The 13514-nt window shown below is 38.6% G+C and overlaps 1 protein-coding gene across 2 annotated transcripts in view; it reads right to left on the reverse strand.

Moving 5' to 3' along the window:
• DPP10 (dipeptidyl peptidase like 10) overlaps positions 1-13514 on the reverse strand; it is a 437773-nt gene that overhangs the window by 21593 nt on the left and 402666 nt on the right. For both annotated transcript variants that reach the window (XM_071435373.1, XM_071435372.1), the window contains exons 11-16: positions 11867-11990; positions 9710-9748; positions 8490-8597; positions 4594-4685; positions 3079-3126; positions 2451-2572 (exon numbers count right to left, since the gene is read on the reverse strand). In XM_071435373.1, coding sequence (XP_071291474.1) covers positions 2451-2572; positions 3079-3126; positions 4594-4685; positions 8490-8597; positions 9710-9748; positions 11867-11990 — 533 coding nt within the window. The remainder of the gene's footprint in view (positions 1-2450; positions 2573-3078; positions 3127-4593; positions 4686-8489; positions 8598-9709; positions 9749-11866; positions 11991-13514) is intronic.

Below are 13514 nucleotides of genomic sequence, written 5' to 3' on the forward strand. Positions count from 1 at the left end.
AGCATTTCCCAGCCTATTTCTATTTGTCATACTAAAAGATGGAAGGATGATGACATTTTGAAAAAAGGGAGATTGAAGTAGATTAAAATGCTGATCAGAGGAAAAAAAGGGACAAATTTGTGTCAGAGGCATTGTGTTACAGTGCATCAGAACAAAGCACAACACTTGGATTTCCCATTGACCTCCTATCACTAAGCCCAAACCCACAGCTTCTTTCCTACTGTATAAAAGGGGAGAAACAATTACTCCCTTTCTAAACTATCTTATTTGAGTGGAGAGAAAAATATCTTGCTAGTGTTTGTGAAGTGCCAAAGGAAAAATCCCCAAGCAGTGTGGAAAATAAGTGCAAAGGATGTGCTTGCCAAAACTGAGAGGCTGAGGATTCAGTCCTTCACCGACCAGGCAAGAAATGACTCCTCACTCAGGAGAGTATCTGGAGATGGATGGAGTTGGTAAAATGAGAGAGATCTCCTGGCTGAGGGAAACTAAGAAGGAGAAACAATCCTAATAAAGGTGCTTGTGGGTGAACAGGAGGTTGAAGAATTGCAACTTATACAGATAGAACCAGTCCAGAGTCCCCCAAGGGTTTTTCTGGGCAAATTGCTTTTGTAACAATTGGGTGAAGGCTTTTTGCTGTGGGAAAATGAGTGTGTATGCACACAGCAGATGTGCCATTTGTCTCCTCAAAGCAGTTTGCTCAAACTCCCACAAGCAGGAGAGTTTTGATGCCAGTTCTGTGGTGACCTTGCCACCAGTGTTGACACTGCCAAATGCCCAGCCCAGGGCCCTGGCACTCCACTGGGGCCACGCTGCTGCTGCACCTGCCAGGCCCTGAGGAAACACAGGAGAAGACCCTGAACAACTCCCAGCCAGCATTAACTCTACATTAATGTTAGAGGCAGGAAAAATTAATGACAGTGGTTTAGCATCCCTGCCCAACATCTACAGCTCAGGGTAGTCTACTGCAGCCCAGTGGAGTGCAGGTTCAATCCTGGGAGGATGATCTACAGTCTTTCCAGCTCAAACAGAGAACTGCCAAAGTCACTGAAAGTTGTGAGCTTGTGAGTAATCACATGCACAACCTTCTACTGGCATCTACATTTTTATATCACAGAAGCACATTATAAATTACAGGCTGGATAAATTTTGCTAAAATAGTAACAAGATGCTTTTGGACCCCAGCACATTGCTGATTCAGGGCAAAAATCTCTTCCCAATTATCAACCCTCTCTCCTGCAAGAATCTGAGATTTACCCTATAGGGATTATGTCAAGCACAAGGGAAAACTCTGCCTAAAGCATGAGGAGCTCATTACTCAGAGAAGGACCTCAAGATTAGCTCCATCACTTCTGCTGCAGATTTAACCATCTAAAACCATACAGTCTGTACATTCTTCTTTTAATCAGCTGTACTTTAGGTGCATTTCCATAAAAAAACAACCCAAAACAACAAAACCGAAAACAAATCCCTTATTTTAGCCAATATATATTCATAGTTTCCTTGTTTGGATACATTCAATGCTCAAGTCTGCCGGTATTTTATTTTTGTGTGGGGAAAAAAATAGTAGAGTTGTAAAAGAAATAGAGAAAAAGCATGACTATAAAATGAGCTATTCATATGTATTTCAGATGAATTGTCATCTGCTCTTTGCACTCTGATCCTAGCTATTAAAAAATGCTGGGGGGATAGTGTCTGTAAAATTTTTCAAGTTTCAAGGACAACAAGTCTAACTATGTACTTTATTATGCATTGAATCATGCATTTCTGAACCTTTTTTTATCACTTATATATCAATGTTTACTTCCTATGTGTAGGTTATAACTTTCTCTGGGAAAGTTTTAATTCTTTTTGTTTATACAGAAATTCTGAAGCCAACTGGTGCCATTTAGTGCTACTGGAATGCAGCTAACAGTAAAACACTGTGAGTTATTTATTACAACTTCTGATATAGAGGATCTGTTTCTGGGGATTAAACCACAGCTGGTTTTTGGTAGATACACCCATACACATAATTATGGGAGTGTATAGATACATTGCACATACATGTGTACAAACACTGCTAGAGAACACAGGCTCTCATTTTTTAGCTAGGTATAGTCACACAAGGTCAATCCCAATATATGAAATAATAAACTGTTACAAACCACAGTACCATCACCAAAATTCCAAATGTTTTGGTGAAGGATTTCTGTTTAGGGTGAATGTAAGTTGATGTCCTTTACTTGGACAGAGGGGTAAGGATTGGAACAGTGTTCTGACATCACTCATAATTTAGAGAACATCTTTAATCATTTCACAGAACATCTTTACTTGCAGTCTTAGAATAGGCTCTGTACAGAGCTTTGAGTAATCCACTGCTGACCTCAATGTTAGAGTCCAGCCTAATGCCCTTCTCAAGGAATGCATTAATTCAGCAGCAAGCAGCACTGCACCCTGTACATTTGCCTCACCTTTACAGTGCAGGAGAAAATGCCTGTTCATGGGGCTGAACTTGGCACTGAAGTAGGTGCACTGCTCCTTCAGGAAGTGACACGAGAGACACTGACGGTTCAGAGACCCCACTGTTGATACACTGGGGGAAGAAAATGATCAGAAGCATTTTACATTGGAATAAAGTACAGCAAAGTAACCTTGGCTATGTAGACAGGATCCAAAAGCTGCCCAAAGCACCACTGGCACTGCAATAACTCACAGCATTAGTAGGAAACCATGAAAACCTCACTAGCCTCAGGTTTAAGGACTGAAAATAAGGTGATTTTCCCCCACACTTTAAATTACATGATTAAACCCTATAAATATTTTTATTTAGTAAAACACAGTCATATTAAATGCTTGTATTTAGGTTTAACTTTTTAGATGATTATAAAGGACTAGTGAAGATCTATGGTAAGAACATTTTTTGTTAGAAACTTTTCTACTTTTTAGAAAATGGGAATTTTAATTTTGAAAAGCTGTGGCAGTTTCTTTGTTACAGCTCAAGCATACTAATTTTTACACAATGTAAATGATGACCCAAGCACCATAGCACTTATGGCTTGGGATGAAGAAGCTGATAACACAGCCCCATGTAGCTCTTACCTGTGCAGCTGTCTTCCTCTTGGGGACTCTTCAGTGCTTAAGAAATAACTGTGTCCAAAAGAGGAAAAAAGTTAAAACTCAGTTTCGTAAAAATATCTAATTTGGGTAGTGTTTAGAGAAGTGAAAAACACTGTAAGTAACATTTTTAAAAATTAAAAGTTCACAACAAAATATTCACAAAATATCCATGAATATCAAGTACTTATATATTAACCCAAGTTCAAAATTAAACTTAGATCCAATATACAGATTAGTTATTTCAGCAGCTATACAATTTCCTGTTAAAACCATGATGAAAACAGGATTTCATGATTTTAATTCCTGTGATGCCCAGGAGTTCCAGTAGCAACCAGGACACCTCTCTGCATATTAAAAATACAGAAGAGAAAGTTTCTGCTTCACTCCAAGAGTTTGCAATATAAACCCAAATAGCAGATAAAGGTCACAATCAAATTATGTCACATATTACAATAAGTCTTATGAGAGCTGAAAGCCTCTCTGAGCTGTAAACCAACTTTTTCTTCTATCTGCTTTGCATAGGTGGAAAGAGACTCTGCAAGAACCCCAAGACAAGCCCTTGGTGTTTCCCTGATGAGATCCCCACAAAGTTTCTGCTGGACAGGCAGAAGGAGGGCAAGGCAGTCCCTCAAGTGGCTGAGACAGCCCTTGTGACATCTGCCACCTCTCTGCAGCCTGACTGCATCCAGACCTCATTTCTACCCCTGGGCCTTGCAGAAGCACCAGGAAATTCTCTACAGATATATTTTCAAAGCCCATAGAAAGACTTGCAAAAAAAAAGGTTTTCTCCAGTACCAGTGGAAAAGATGGGACTTCTTGCAGCCTCAAAAAAATTCTTGTTGAAATAGCATTTATTTTAAAGCAAATGAGAATTAGATATGCTTGTGTATTTTTTGCCATGGACAGATAAAAGTGAAAATTAAACAAGATCCACTGAAGTCAGGTGAAGCCTTCAGACATTTTGTGTTATTTCTAAACTCCTCTCCAAAAGCACCAAATATGCATTGCAATTCCTTCCACTCTCTCACTAAGATGGGCTGTGGAAAGAGTTCTCTGTGGGTGAGAATCAGGAGCTCTGATAATCTCTACAAATAATTTGAATTTATGAAGTTGGATCAGATTCCCAAAACTCTGAGACCTCATGCAGTAAAGGTGTGATGTTTTATCAAGTACTAAAAATATATTATGACTTCCTATCTGGATTCCAGGAAAGAAGTTTCCAAAATGTTATTACTGCTGCACTGTGTGTTGATTCCTTCTATTCTGAAAAATACAGAGTCAAGTGATATCACAGTGTGATTCTTTCCCTCTGCATAAAAAGGCATTTAGGAAAAGAATAGCAGATGAATTTCCTTAAAACTGCACCTTATGTACTCAGGTGTGTCAAAGTTATGGTAATGCTCCAAAATGAAAGAAATATAGCTGTTTAATTTTGAGTTTAATGGATTCTACTTTAATAACTTGAATATTTTTATAAAAAAAGGGAACAGTGCTTACATCTTTTGAGTGTTTTCATCATATGCCAGGATTTTGATAACCTCCCAATTCCCTGAAGTCAGGTGTCTCACACTGATTTGTTCACTTTTAGCCTGTTGAGAGATGGAAAACATTAACTTTCACCTTGCTACATTCTTCTTTGCCTGGCAGGATTGCCTGCACATGTCATTACTGATTATAGCTTTTTAAACTTTAATATGCAACATAACATCTTTAAACCACAAACCTAATAAATATTTTGAGAGGCCTGAACTTCACTTATCCTTTCCCTCCCATCTATAAGCCTTTTAAAGTCATTGAAATAATCTTTGTTTTCAGCACAATTTTTCTTTCAGTTGCCCCCATGTCAACAAACAATAGAAGTCAGGAAGCAATGCAGGTAAAACCAACTCTTTGGTAGGAAGTTGCAGCAGACTCTTCATCAGACACAAGTTAAAATAAAAAAAAACCTAAGTGAGAAGCTTAACTGAGGGTGTGTCCTAGTGCAAAAGGTAAAATTGTGGCTCAGGTTATTGAAGATTAAAACTTAAACCCTCACAGCTTGGACATCCTTTTTGTGGATTTTTCTATATTAGGGTTATTATGCTTGGCCTGGATATACATGTTCTTAGTTTTCAAATTCAAGACAAAGTTCATAAAGAAAAGAGATGTCTCAGAGGTGATATTCAGTGGTTACAAGGCCTACAAAAAGTCATAAAGGCAAAAAACTTGGCCTTTTTTTTTTTTAATCCATGTACTTCTGACCTGTGCCCTGAGCCCCACATCAACAGCAGCAATAACTAAAAAGAAGCAAATGCACAAAGATACCCTATGAGACTTTGGGAGCTGGCAAGGCAGAACCAAGTCCCTTGGAACTGATCTGTTTCCTAGCAGATCCATGAGGAAAGAATGACATAGCAACTCTATGTCAAGCCTTGCAACAACCAAATGAAATCAGGATATTGTGCTAGGTGCTGTACATCTGTTTATGATGAGGGCTCCCTGTTCAGGAAGGTTCTGATAGTCAGTGCTGTCTCCAGGAATGATTAAAATACATATCAGTGATTTATTCTAAGTGACTATTTCTTCTTTAGAGAGAGAGAAGCTGCAACTACTGAAATAGATATTTAAATATTAAGATCACAGAATCTAACAAGAAAGAGCAATAAAAAGCTTAGCCAAGCGTTAATAAACATGGTTATTTTTCAAGGTTACAGCCATAATACATAATTTATGAAGCTTGAAGAAAGTTATCCCCTTGATCCATTAAAGTTATTTTATAATTCTTATTTTGTGGCTGGAAAAAAAAGAGATTTTCTAGAGCTGCAAAGCTCCATGAAAGAAATGTCTAGATACATAAGACATGATTCAATACCATTTTGAGATTAGTTTCTTTTAAATATTTCATAAGTTACTAAAAGCATTTGAAAACAATAAACCACACATCCAGCCCTCTCCATTCATACAGTAAATAATCTATGAGAGACAGTAACCTTTCAGACAGTAACTTCTCCCTGCATAAAGATTTAATTAGGTGTCTCTGCTAACATGCTTTGTGTGATTGACACATGCTTTTCTGAAGTGCAGTCAAAGAAATGCAGCCTGAAAAACACCAGAATTTGTTGTATGATTGAGAAATCAGCCTCAGTGATTAAATCAAAGCAAGCCATTAAAATTTCCTCCTTTATCCCTGCAAGTCCACATTGCTTCTGTTTTAACTTTCCTGCACATGAAAGCTGATTTCTGTCACTGGGCTGATGCCTCTACTGAGTGGCACCAGAGAAGGAATGAGAATCCCAGTGCCAAACTCCAGAGTTACCCTTTTCCATCCTGGAAATGCTGGGACCATCTGGGTACTGGTGATCTGCTGACTGCTTTAAATTCTGCAGGGCACCTGCTGTGCTGCTGTGGCTCTCACAAGGTGTGACAAACATCTAATGTGACCAAGGGCTTTATGTGCAACGCTTAATATACCTTTTATGCCTCTATGTTTGCTTTAGAAATAATGGACAATCAGATTAATGCAGTGTGTAAAACACATCATATAAACATATTTCCTGCCCTTTACTGCTCTGTATCAGCCCCATTACCACACAGAATGTTGCTTACCGATGAATAATGGCTGATATCACATGGGATTTCACATTTCCTTTTTCTCAGGAGCAGCTACATGCTTAAAGCCAAATTTGTCATTGGTGATACCATTCAGATTTGTTTATTCATGCTGATGGCAGGCAAAATAGAAGTATTTTCTAGTTTTGGAGCTGTGCAGTACCCAGGGCTCTAATTCTGCCTAAAAGGGACAGAATACTAAATTCTGAAATGTAAGCTTGACTTTAAACATTATTCTGCCAGAATTAAAAGGTGTTTAAAAGTAGGCATGTATTATCTTACTGAATAGGAGTGGGCTTGATCTTTGCTTAAACATTTTCCTGAATTACAATCAAGTTTCCCGGACTTTTTAGTAGCAATAAATGTCAGAGCCTACAAGGTTAAGGCAAACTTGATTGTATCTGTAACAATGGAATGTTGGGAATGTTGCAAGTGAACTTTCACATCTAAATCATGATTATTTCATGTATTTTAAAGCTAGTTATTCACACTGTGAAAGATATCAAAATAAGGCTTGATTGATGTGCTGGTTTTGCATTGGAGCCACCCACAGAAGTGATTTTTTCTGCGAGGAGGTGCTGAGAGCTTCCTCTGTGCCTAGCAAAACCAGTTGCTGGCTACCTTTGAGAATAAGCATGTTAATAAGCCAATTAAAAACTAGATTCACCTCTGTGAGATTCACAATTTAAAACACACAAACCCGGGGAATTCTCTCATTTCCTTCCAGCCTGGCAACAGGTAATAAGGCCAGCCCTGCTTTCTTTTAGTTACTGTTAATAAAGTTCTGAGCCTGCTTTGCCTTTCTCCTAATCCTATCTCACAGCTGGAAATGAGTAAGTATATTCTAGTGGGTGCACTGGCATTTGGCCAGTGCTAGGCCCACCACAACTGACTAAATGGTTTTGCTCAGGTGTGAATTTTTATGTGGTTATTATATCAATAATATACACTTTTACCAGTCTGTCATCTGAGTTACTGTTTTCTTTAGGAAATAGAATTTGACATGCCTGTGATCCCTTTTATCTTCACTGACTCTTTCCTGATGTATTTACTCTAGTGAATGAGTATTTTTGTTCTTGTTTCTTCAGGTTAAACTGTCATTAGAGTTCTTTTGTTCTTGTTCTGTCTGCAGTGCACTGTGAACATATTTCAGACTTAATAACGCTCATACCAGAACACTGTCATAAAGGCAGATAACAAGAGCTGCCTGGCACAAATCTGTTATTTTGATGTTTGGCTACCTTGGTAATCCTTCCTATGTCATATGGCTCTGTTAAAGCACCTGGATTAATGCTCTGATGATTTAAATAGATGCCTTGGAGTGTTCTGTTCCAGGGCATAATTTCCTTTATTAGTTCATCACAACTTCATACTGGTGACCTTCAAAGTCACACTGCAATTTTATCTTCTTTCAGGTTCTTCTTTGGAAAAAGTAATGACCCTGGGAAATGGAAGCTGCTGAAAAATGTTGCAAAGGGTAATAAAAGAGTCCTAACTTTCACAAAAGTTTTAAGTTTGGGTGTTGCCTCCCTTTACTGTTCTGTAAGAGCAGATTCTGAATAGACATTTAAAATTATTTGTTATTTAAAACCATGCATGTATAGTGTATTTAGAGAAGGTAAAATTAGTGTTTATTCTGGAAGAAGTTATAAATACATCCCACTGCACTGAGAAACAAGCTGGACAGGACAAATGACCATGACAGAAGTGTTCTGGTTAAACTGAAGTTCAGGCCTGTGCCTAGGCCACAATAAAAGCCCCAGATAAGCAGCAGGATATCACAAGCAGCCTGACCAGAGCCTTACCTGCACAATGAACATGGCTATGTGGTGGAACTCGCCACGGCCACCCTGCTTCACTGGCACAGTCATGAAGAACTTACTGCCATCCTTGGAGAAAACAGGTTCCTCATTCTGGAAGTGTAATAATGTATTATTGGTGGCAGTTTTAGTCTGGCACACTCCTCATTACACTTCTTAACAAAAGATCAGCCTCCATTTTTTTGTCTACGTGGTTTTGCTGTGCTCAGAAGTCAGTTGGAGAAAACATTCTTAGATTTTAAGTATATTCTGCTAAGTTTAAGAAGAAAGTGGTGGCTAAAGCTGAATATGGTTCATACCATGTGCAATCCTGTCCTAAAGGCTGGGTTAAAGCCCTTGTAGATCTCTCCCTGACAATAATCTCTGGTAATTACCTCTGGTACTCTCATTCCTAATCCAGGGACACTTTCCAGGACAGTGTCCTTTACAGACATACAAATAATGACAGAGACAACTCCTACTGCTGAGGAGAAGAACAAAAGTTTCGATGGTTTGGACTCACTGAGTACATGTTTAACACCCACTGCTTTTGATAAAGTTGTATGGAAAAAATAAGCACATTGAAGTGATATTCTGAATCAGGGTTTTACCACAAACTGTAGCCTGATGTGATACCATCTCTCCCTGTCTAGCTTTGCACAGAAGTATTAAAGGAAATGGCTTGCTATAAAAGCATAGGGGTTTTTTGTTAAAATGATTTCTCATTTGCACATTGCAAAATGAAGCCTGAAATGTAGTTTAAATGGAATGTGTTTCATCCAGTTATTGGACAGTTCTTCTGAAGCTATGAAAGTGGAATAATTGGCTGACATATTAGTTAAACATATTGTTCTGGGTATGAATTTAGAAATATTTTACTTTCTCATTCCAATTATAGCCCATATGACCTCTAATCTTTGAACCTCTGCTTTAATTTGGTGAGATAATTTTTAAATCAGGAACAAATCACGGTAAGTAGGACATGCAAGGAATGAGATTCATCTGGTCTGTCTTCCACCATCCCAGGCTTGGGTAGTTAATCAGCTGCTCATCTAAATGCTTACTGAACTGAATCCAGACAGACCAGAAACTGAAGGGAATACTGCCTCCAAAACCCTCAGAGGTGCCTCAGGATTTTATTAGCATATAAAATAACACACAGTTAAATAAAAATGACAATGAAGCAGTTATGCATTATGCACCCAGAAATAGCATTTCTACTGTACCTGTTTAGGAAGCCACAGATCTGACTGCATTTCATATTTCTAAAAGAAAAAAAAATAGGAAAAATTGCTTTTATGGAATAGCTCTAGATAAAAAATATTTCCCATATTCAGCAAGAGGCCTCTAGCTATTTAATGGGGTTTTTTTCTACTGTGTTACAATCTCCTCATCTCTTTGCTGGCACTTGCATTGAAACAAATGATAATTTAATTACAAAGTCAGCGGCTTTGTTCAGAGTTTTTGGTAGAACATCACAGGGGAAACTAAGAATCCCATTTCAGTCCTTTCTGATTAGCTATCAAGAAGCTTTTCATAGGCAGCTCTATTTGTTTTTTACCTCTAGGCATCATCTGACAACTGGATATTTTAGGTCCTTCATCAACACTGGGCAAACAGCCAGAATCAAGCTCAAATTGTGAGACCTTTTCAAATCACAATCCTGTGCTTTAATGGGTTGTAGTGTGGCATTAGTGATGAGGGAAAAAAATAAAAACAAATTATTGAGTTTTATTGTTCATACTCATTTCACATGATGCCATTTGAAAAAAAAAAACAACAATAAAACAACCAAATATCATGCACACACTGTTGGAAAAAATATATAATATACATCAACTGCTGCAAATTGTCATAGTCACAGTGAAGTAATGAAAATTTATTAGCTATAGAAGAATCTGTACATATATGGCCTGAAAAATGAAAATCTGTAGCTACTGCAGCAGTTGGTTTTATACATTCCTTTTTGAAACTGAGGACATGTGCAACATCCTAGAGAGAAAAAAAGGTTTCCACCTGAAATCAAATGGTGTGATAAAATGTTAAATTCTCACAATATTTAGCCTTTCCTCATCCATTGATGCTTTCAAGAGCATCACCTTATCCCAGAGGGTGCAGGGTAGGAACCCTCCAGGAGGAGCCAGGCCTTGGCTGGGCTCACAACAGTGAGAGTGCATCACTATCCTTCTTCAGCCCACTAAAAATGTCCTTTGCTGCACTCTAAGTATTCTGGAGTGGAACTTCTCAGTCTCTCTCTCTTACATTATGTCCTGGATTACAGCTCCCTGGGTACCTACTTCCAACAAATCCAATTGACCTTCGAGCACATAAAGGTTTCCCTCTCAGAAGCAGCTGTAGTGGTTCAGGACCAACTTTCTTAATAAAAAGACAAAAGGCTCACAGGAACCAAATCTCCATGGTCACAATCTTAATCTGTATTTTGGGGTTTCATTCATAGTTTTTGAGTGAGTAGGCAGCAAAAGAAGAAGCTGAGCTTGGAAATAATCTCTGACACATCAATATGACTGACTTCAGCAGCAGACACTGATGGGAGTCTTTTGACTCAGAGGCCAACATTAATCACTCATAACCATTTAAACTGCCAAATTATACCCTCTCCTTTGGAGCATCTGTTGGTACTGATATCAGCAATGACAGAAAATATTTATACTTTTAGCTGGTTCTGGGAAGAGATTGTGACTCAGAATGGGAAAGCAGCCAAATGCATTCAAGATGCAAGATTGACTGAGAAAATGGGGAGATGTAATGCAGGAGTGTCAGAAGTCAAAGTCTGGGTCCAGGGGTGGAATGTGTCTGGATTCAAAGAGAAAAATATATTTCAGTTTGGTTTACATTCAAAAATGAAATATCCCTGTTGCCTTTCAATTCCTTTTTTCTAAAGCTATTTAATTCTGTGATCAAATTTGAAGGAGTTATAAGAATTTTACACTTTTTCCTTAAGTGTATGGAAGCTGTGAGAGACAGAAAAATCTAAAATGAAACTCTGTGGGGGGAGAGAGGAGAAACCAGTCAGCTGAAAATATCTGTCAGAGGACAAGCTTGTCACTGCTCTAGCTATATCCCAAGTACATGATGTTCAGCAACTGCAGCTTCCAATGAAGCTAATGAATGAACAAAGCTTAGTAATTCTGAAAATGTCACTCAAAGTTGCTAACTGCATGAACTCATTTCACCACATTTGGAATTTTCTCACATCCATTTCCTCCCTGTTGACTAATTATATTCAGCTTGCAACTACTGCATCTGCAAACTGATTTCCAAATATCTTTTTCTGAATATGAAAACAAAACGCAGAAGAAACCTTGAAAAGAGACCTTGGGAAAAAAAAAAAAAAAACAAAACACAAAAACCAAACAACTTACCCTGGTACAAGCTCCAGTTGTGGTTTCACAAACTGTAAGGATGGAGATATTCTGAGCTCTGTTTAACCATCTCACCACAGCCTTGGTGTTGCTTATCCATTTCACCATGGTGATATAATATTCCCTAAGCAAAACATTTGAAAACACAATGTTCAGATCATTGATATTTCAGATTAGACTTCAGGAAAAAAACCCCATGTATACCATTCATTCAAATGCTGAATTTGTACTGCCTGATACTGCCAGTACTAAAGGATCAAGAAAATAACCCCAAACGTCCAGCATCTGTGTTCCTACAAGTGGGGTGGCTCAGTCCTTCAGTGTGATGTTCCCCTGGGAAATTTTTTGCATATATACACAAACTTTACCAACTGTGAGACATATGCTTGCAAATACACATGAACTGTGTACTTTCCAGCCAGCTTAGACACAAGCACTGAATTCCAACAGAAGCCAGTATTTTCCTACCACAAATAACTTCAGATGACACACATTTTTGCAAAATCATCCAGTCCTACTGCCAAAGAAAAAAAAGAAGTTTTATAATATTAGAGTTCAGCTAGAGCCCACTTCAAAATTATAAAATAACGAGTATTTTATACCAGGACTTTTGGATAAAAGGGAGGTCCCTTCACTATCAGTATGTTCCTGTTTCTGTTTTAACAAACAGCTCACAGCATCAGCCAAATGGTCTGTCCCTCAACAGCCCTGGCTGAGCACATGGGCTTCCCTTGGGCTGGTGCTATGGAGGATTTGCCTCCCTCCTCCCAAGATGCTGCTAGGCTGTCAGGCTGGGGATGTTAAGAGAAGCCTGTTGCACTCTGTCATCCCTGCCCAGCTATTTCCTTCCCTTCTCCCCTGCTGGCAGCTCTCACAGCCCAGCTGAGTTATGTGCAACAGTGGAGTCAGCTTGTCTGGAAAATCTCAGACCCCCCCCTTTAAAACAAGGGGCTTAGCTTGAATATAATTAGGCTTTTAATCTATTACTGATAGGGATCTCATTACTCTTTGACAACAGGCTTTTAATTATGCATTCAAAAGGCTCCTTGCTAGATCAGAGATTCTGAGCAGCACCAGCAGCAAAGCTGCACACAGGAGAGGCAGGAGACAGGAGAGCACTGCAGCCTCACCCAGCCTGGTGCTGGGTTTGCAGAACACACCTGAGCAGCCCAACATGCAGATTCCCTTGGCTTTCATACATTAGGTCTAGTAAAACAGGTATTTTCACATCTGGATACCAGAATGATAAATAGAAATGGGGGCTTGAAGTGTGTTCTGAGTCTAATATTTAACTTTTTTCTTATTTTTGCTTTAACAGATGTTTAATCTTACTGAAAGGCAAAAAATGTATGATCAAGTAAAACAAGATCTACCATGACAGCAGGTGACACAAGCAGGAGAGCAATCAGTTTGTGTCCCCAAGCTTCTCAGGCTCTATTGTACACACCTCCAGCTTCCTCATAACCCCACTTCCAAGAGGAAAAACTAATTGCATTCTGGAGAAAGGACTGAAGTAAAATCTTAAAGATGTTTTTCACTGAAGAAAACATAACTGTACACATGAAATGGAAGCACCAAGGGGGAAAGAGTAATTGCATGAAATACAACCATGTATCTGAAGGGAGATTGTCAGTCTTTTTGTGACATT

Source organism: Agelaius tricolor, unplaced genomic scaffold (assembly GCF_023055355.1).
Source record: "Agelaius tricolor isolate 1412-34295 unplaced genomic scaffold, bAgeTri1.0.p SCAF_10, whole genome shotgun sequence".
NCBI classification, from domain to species: domain Eukaryota; kingdom Metazoa; phylum Chordata; class Aves; order Passeriformes; family Icteridae; genus Agelaius; species Agelaius tricolor.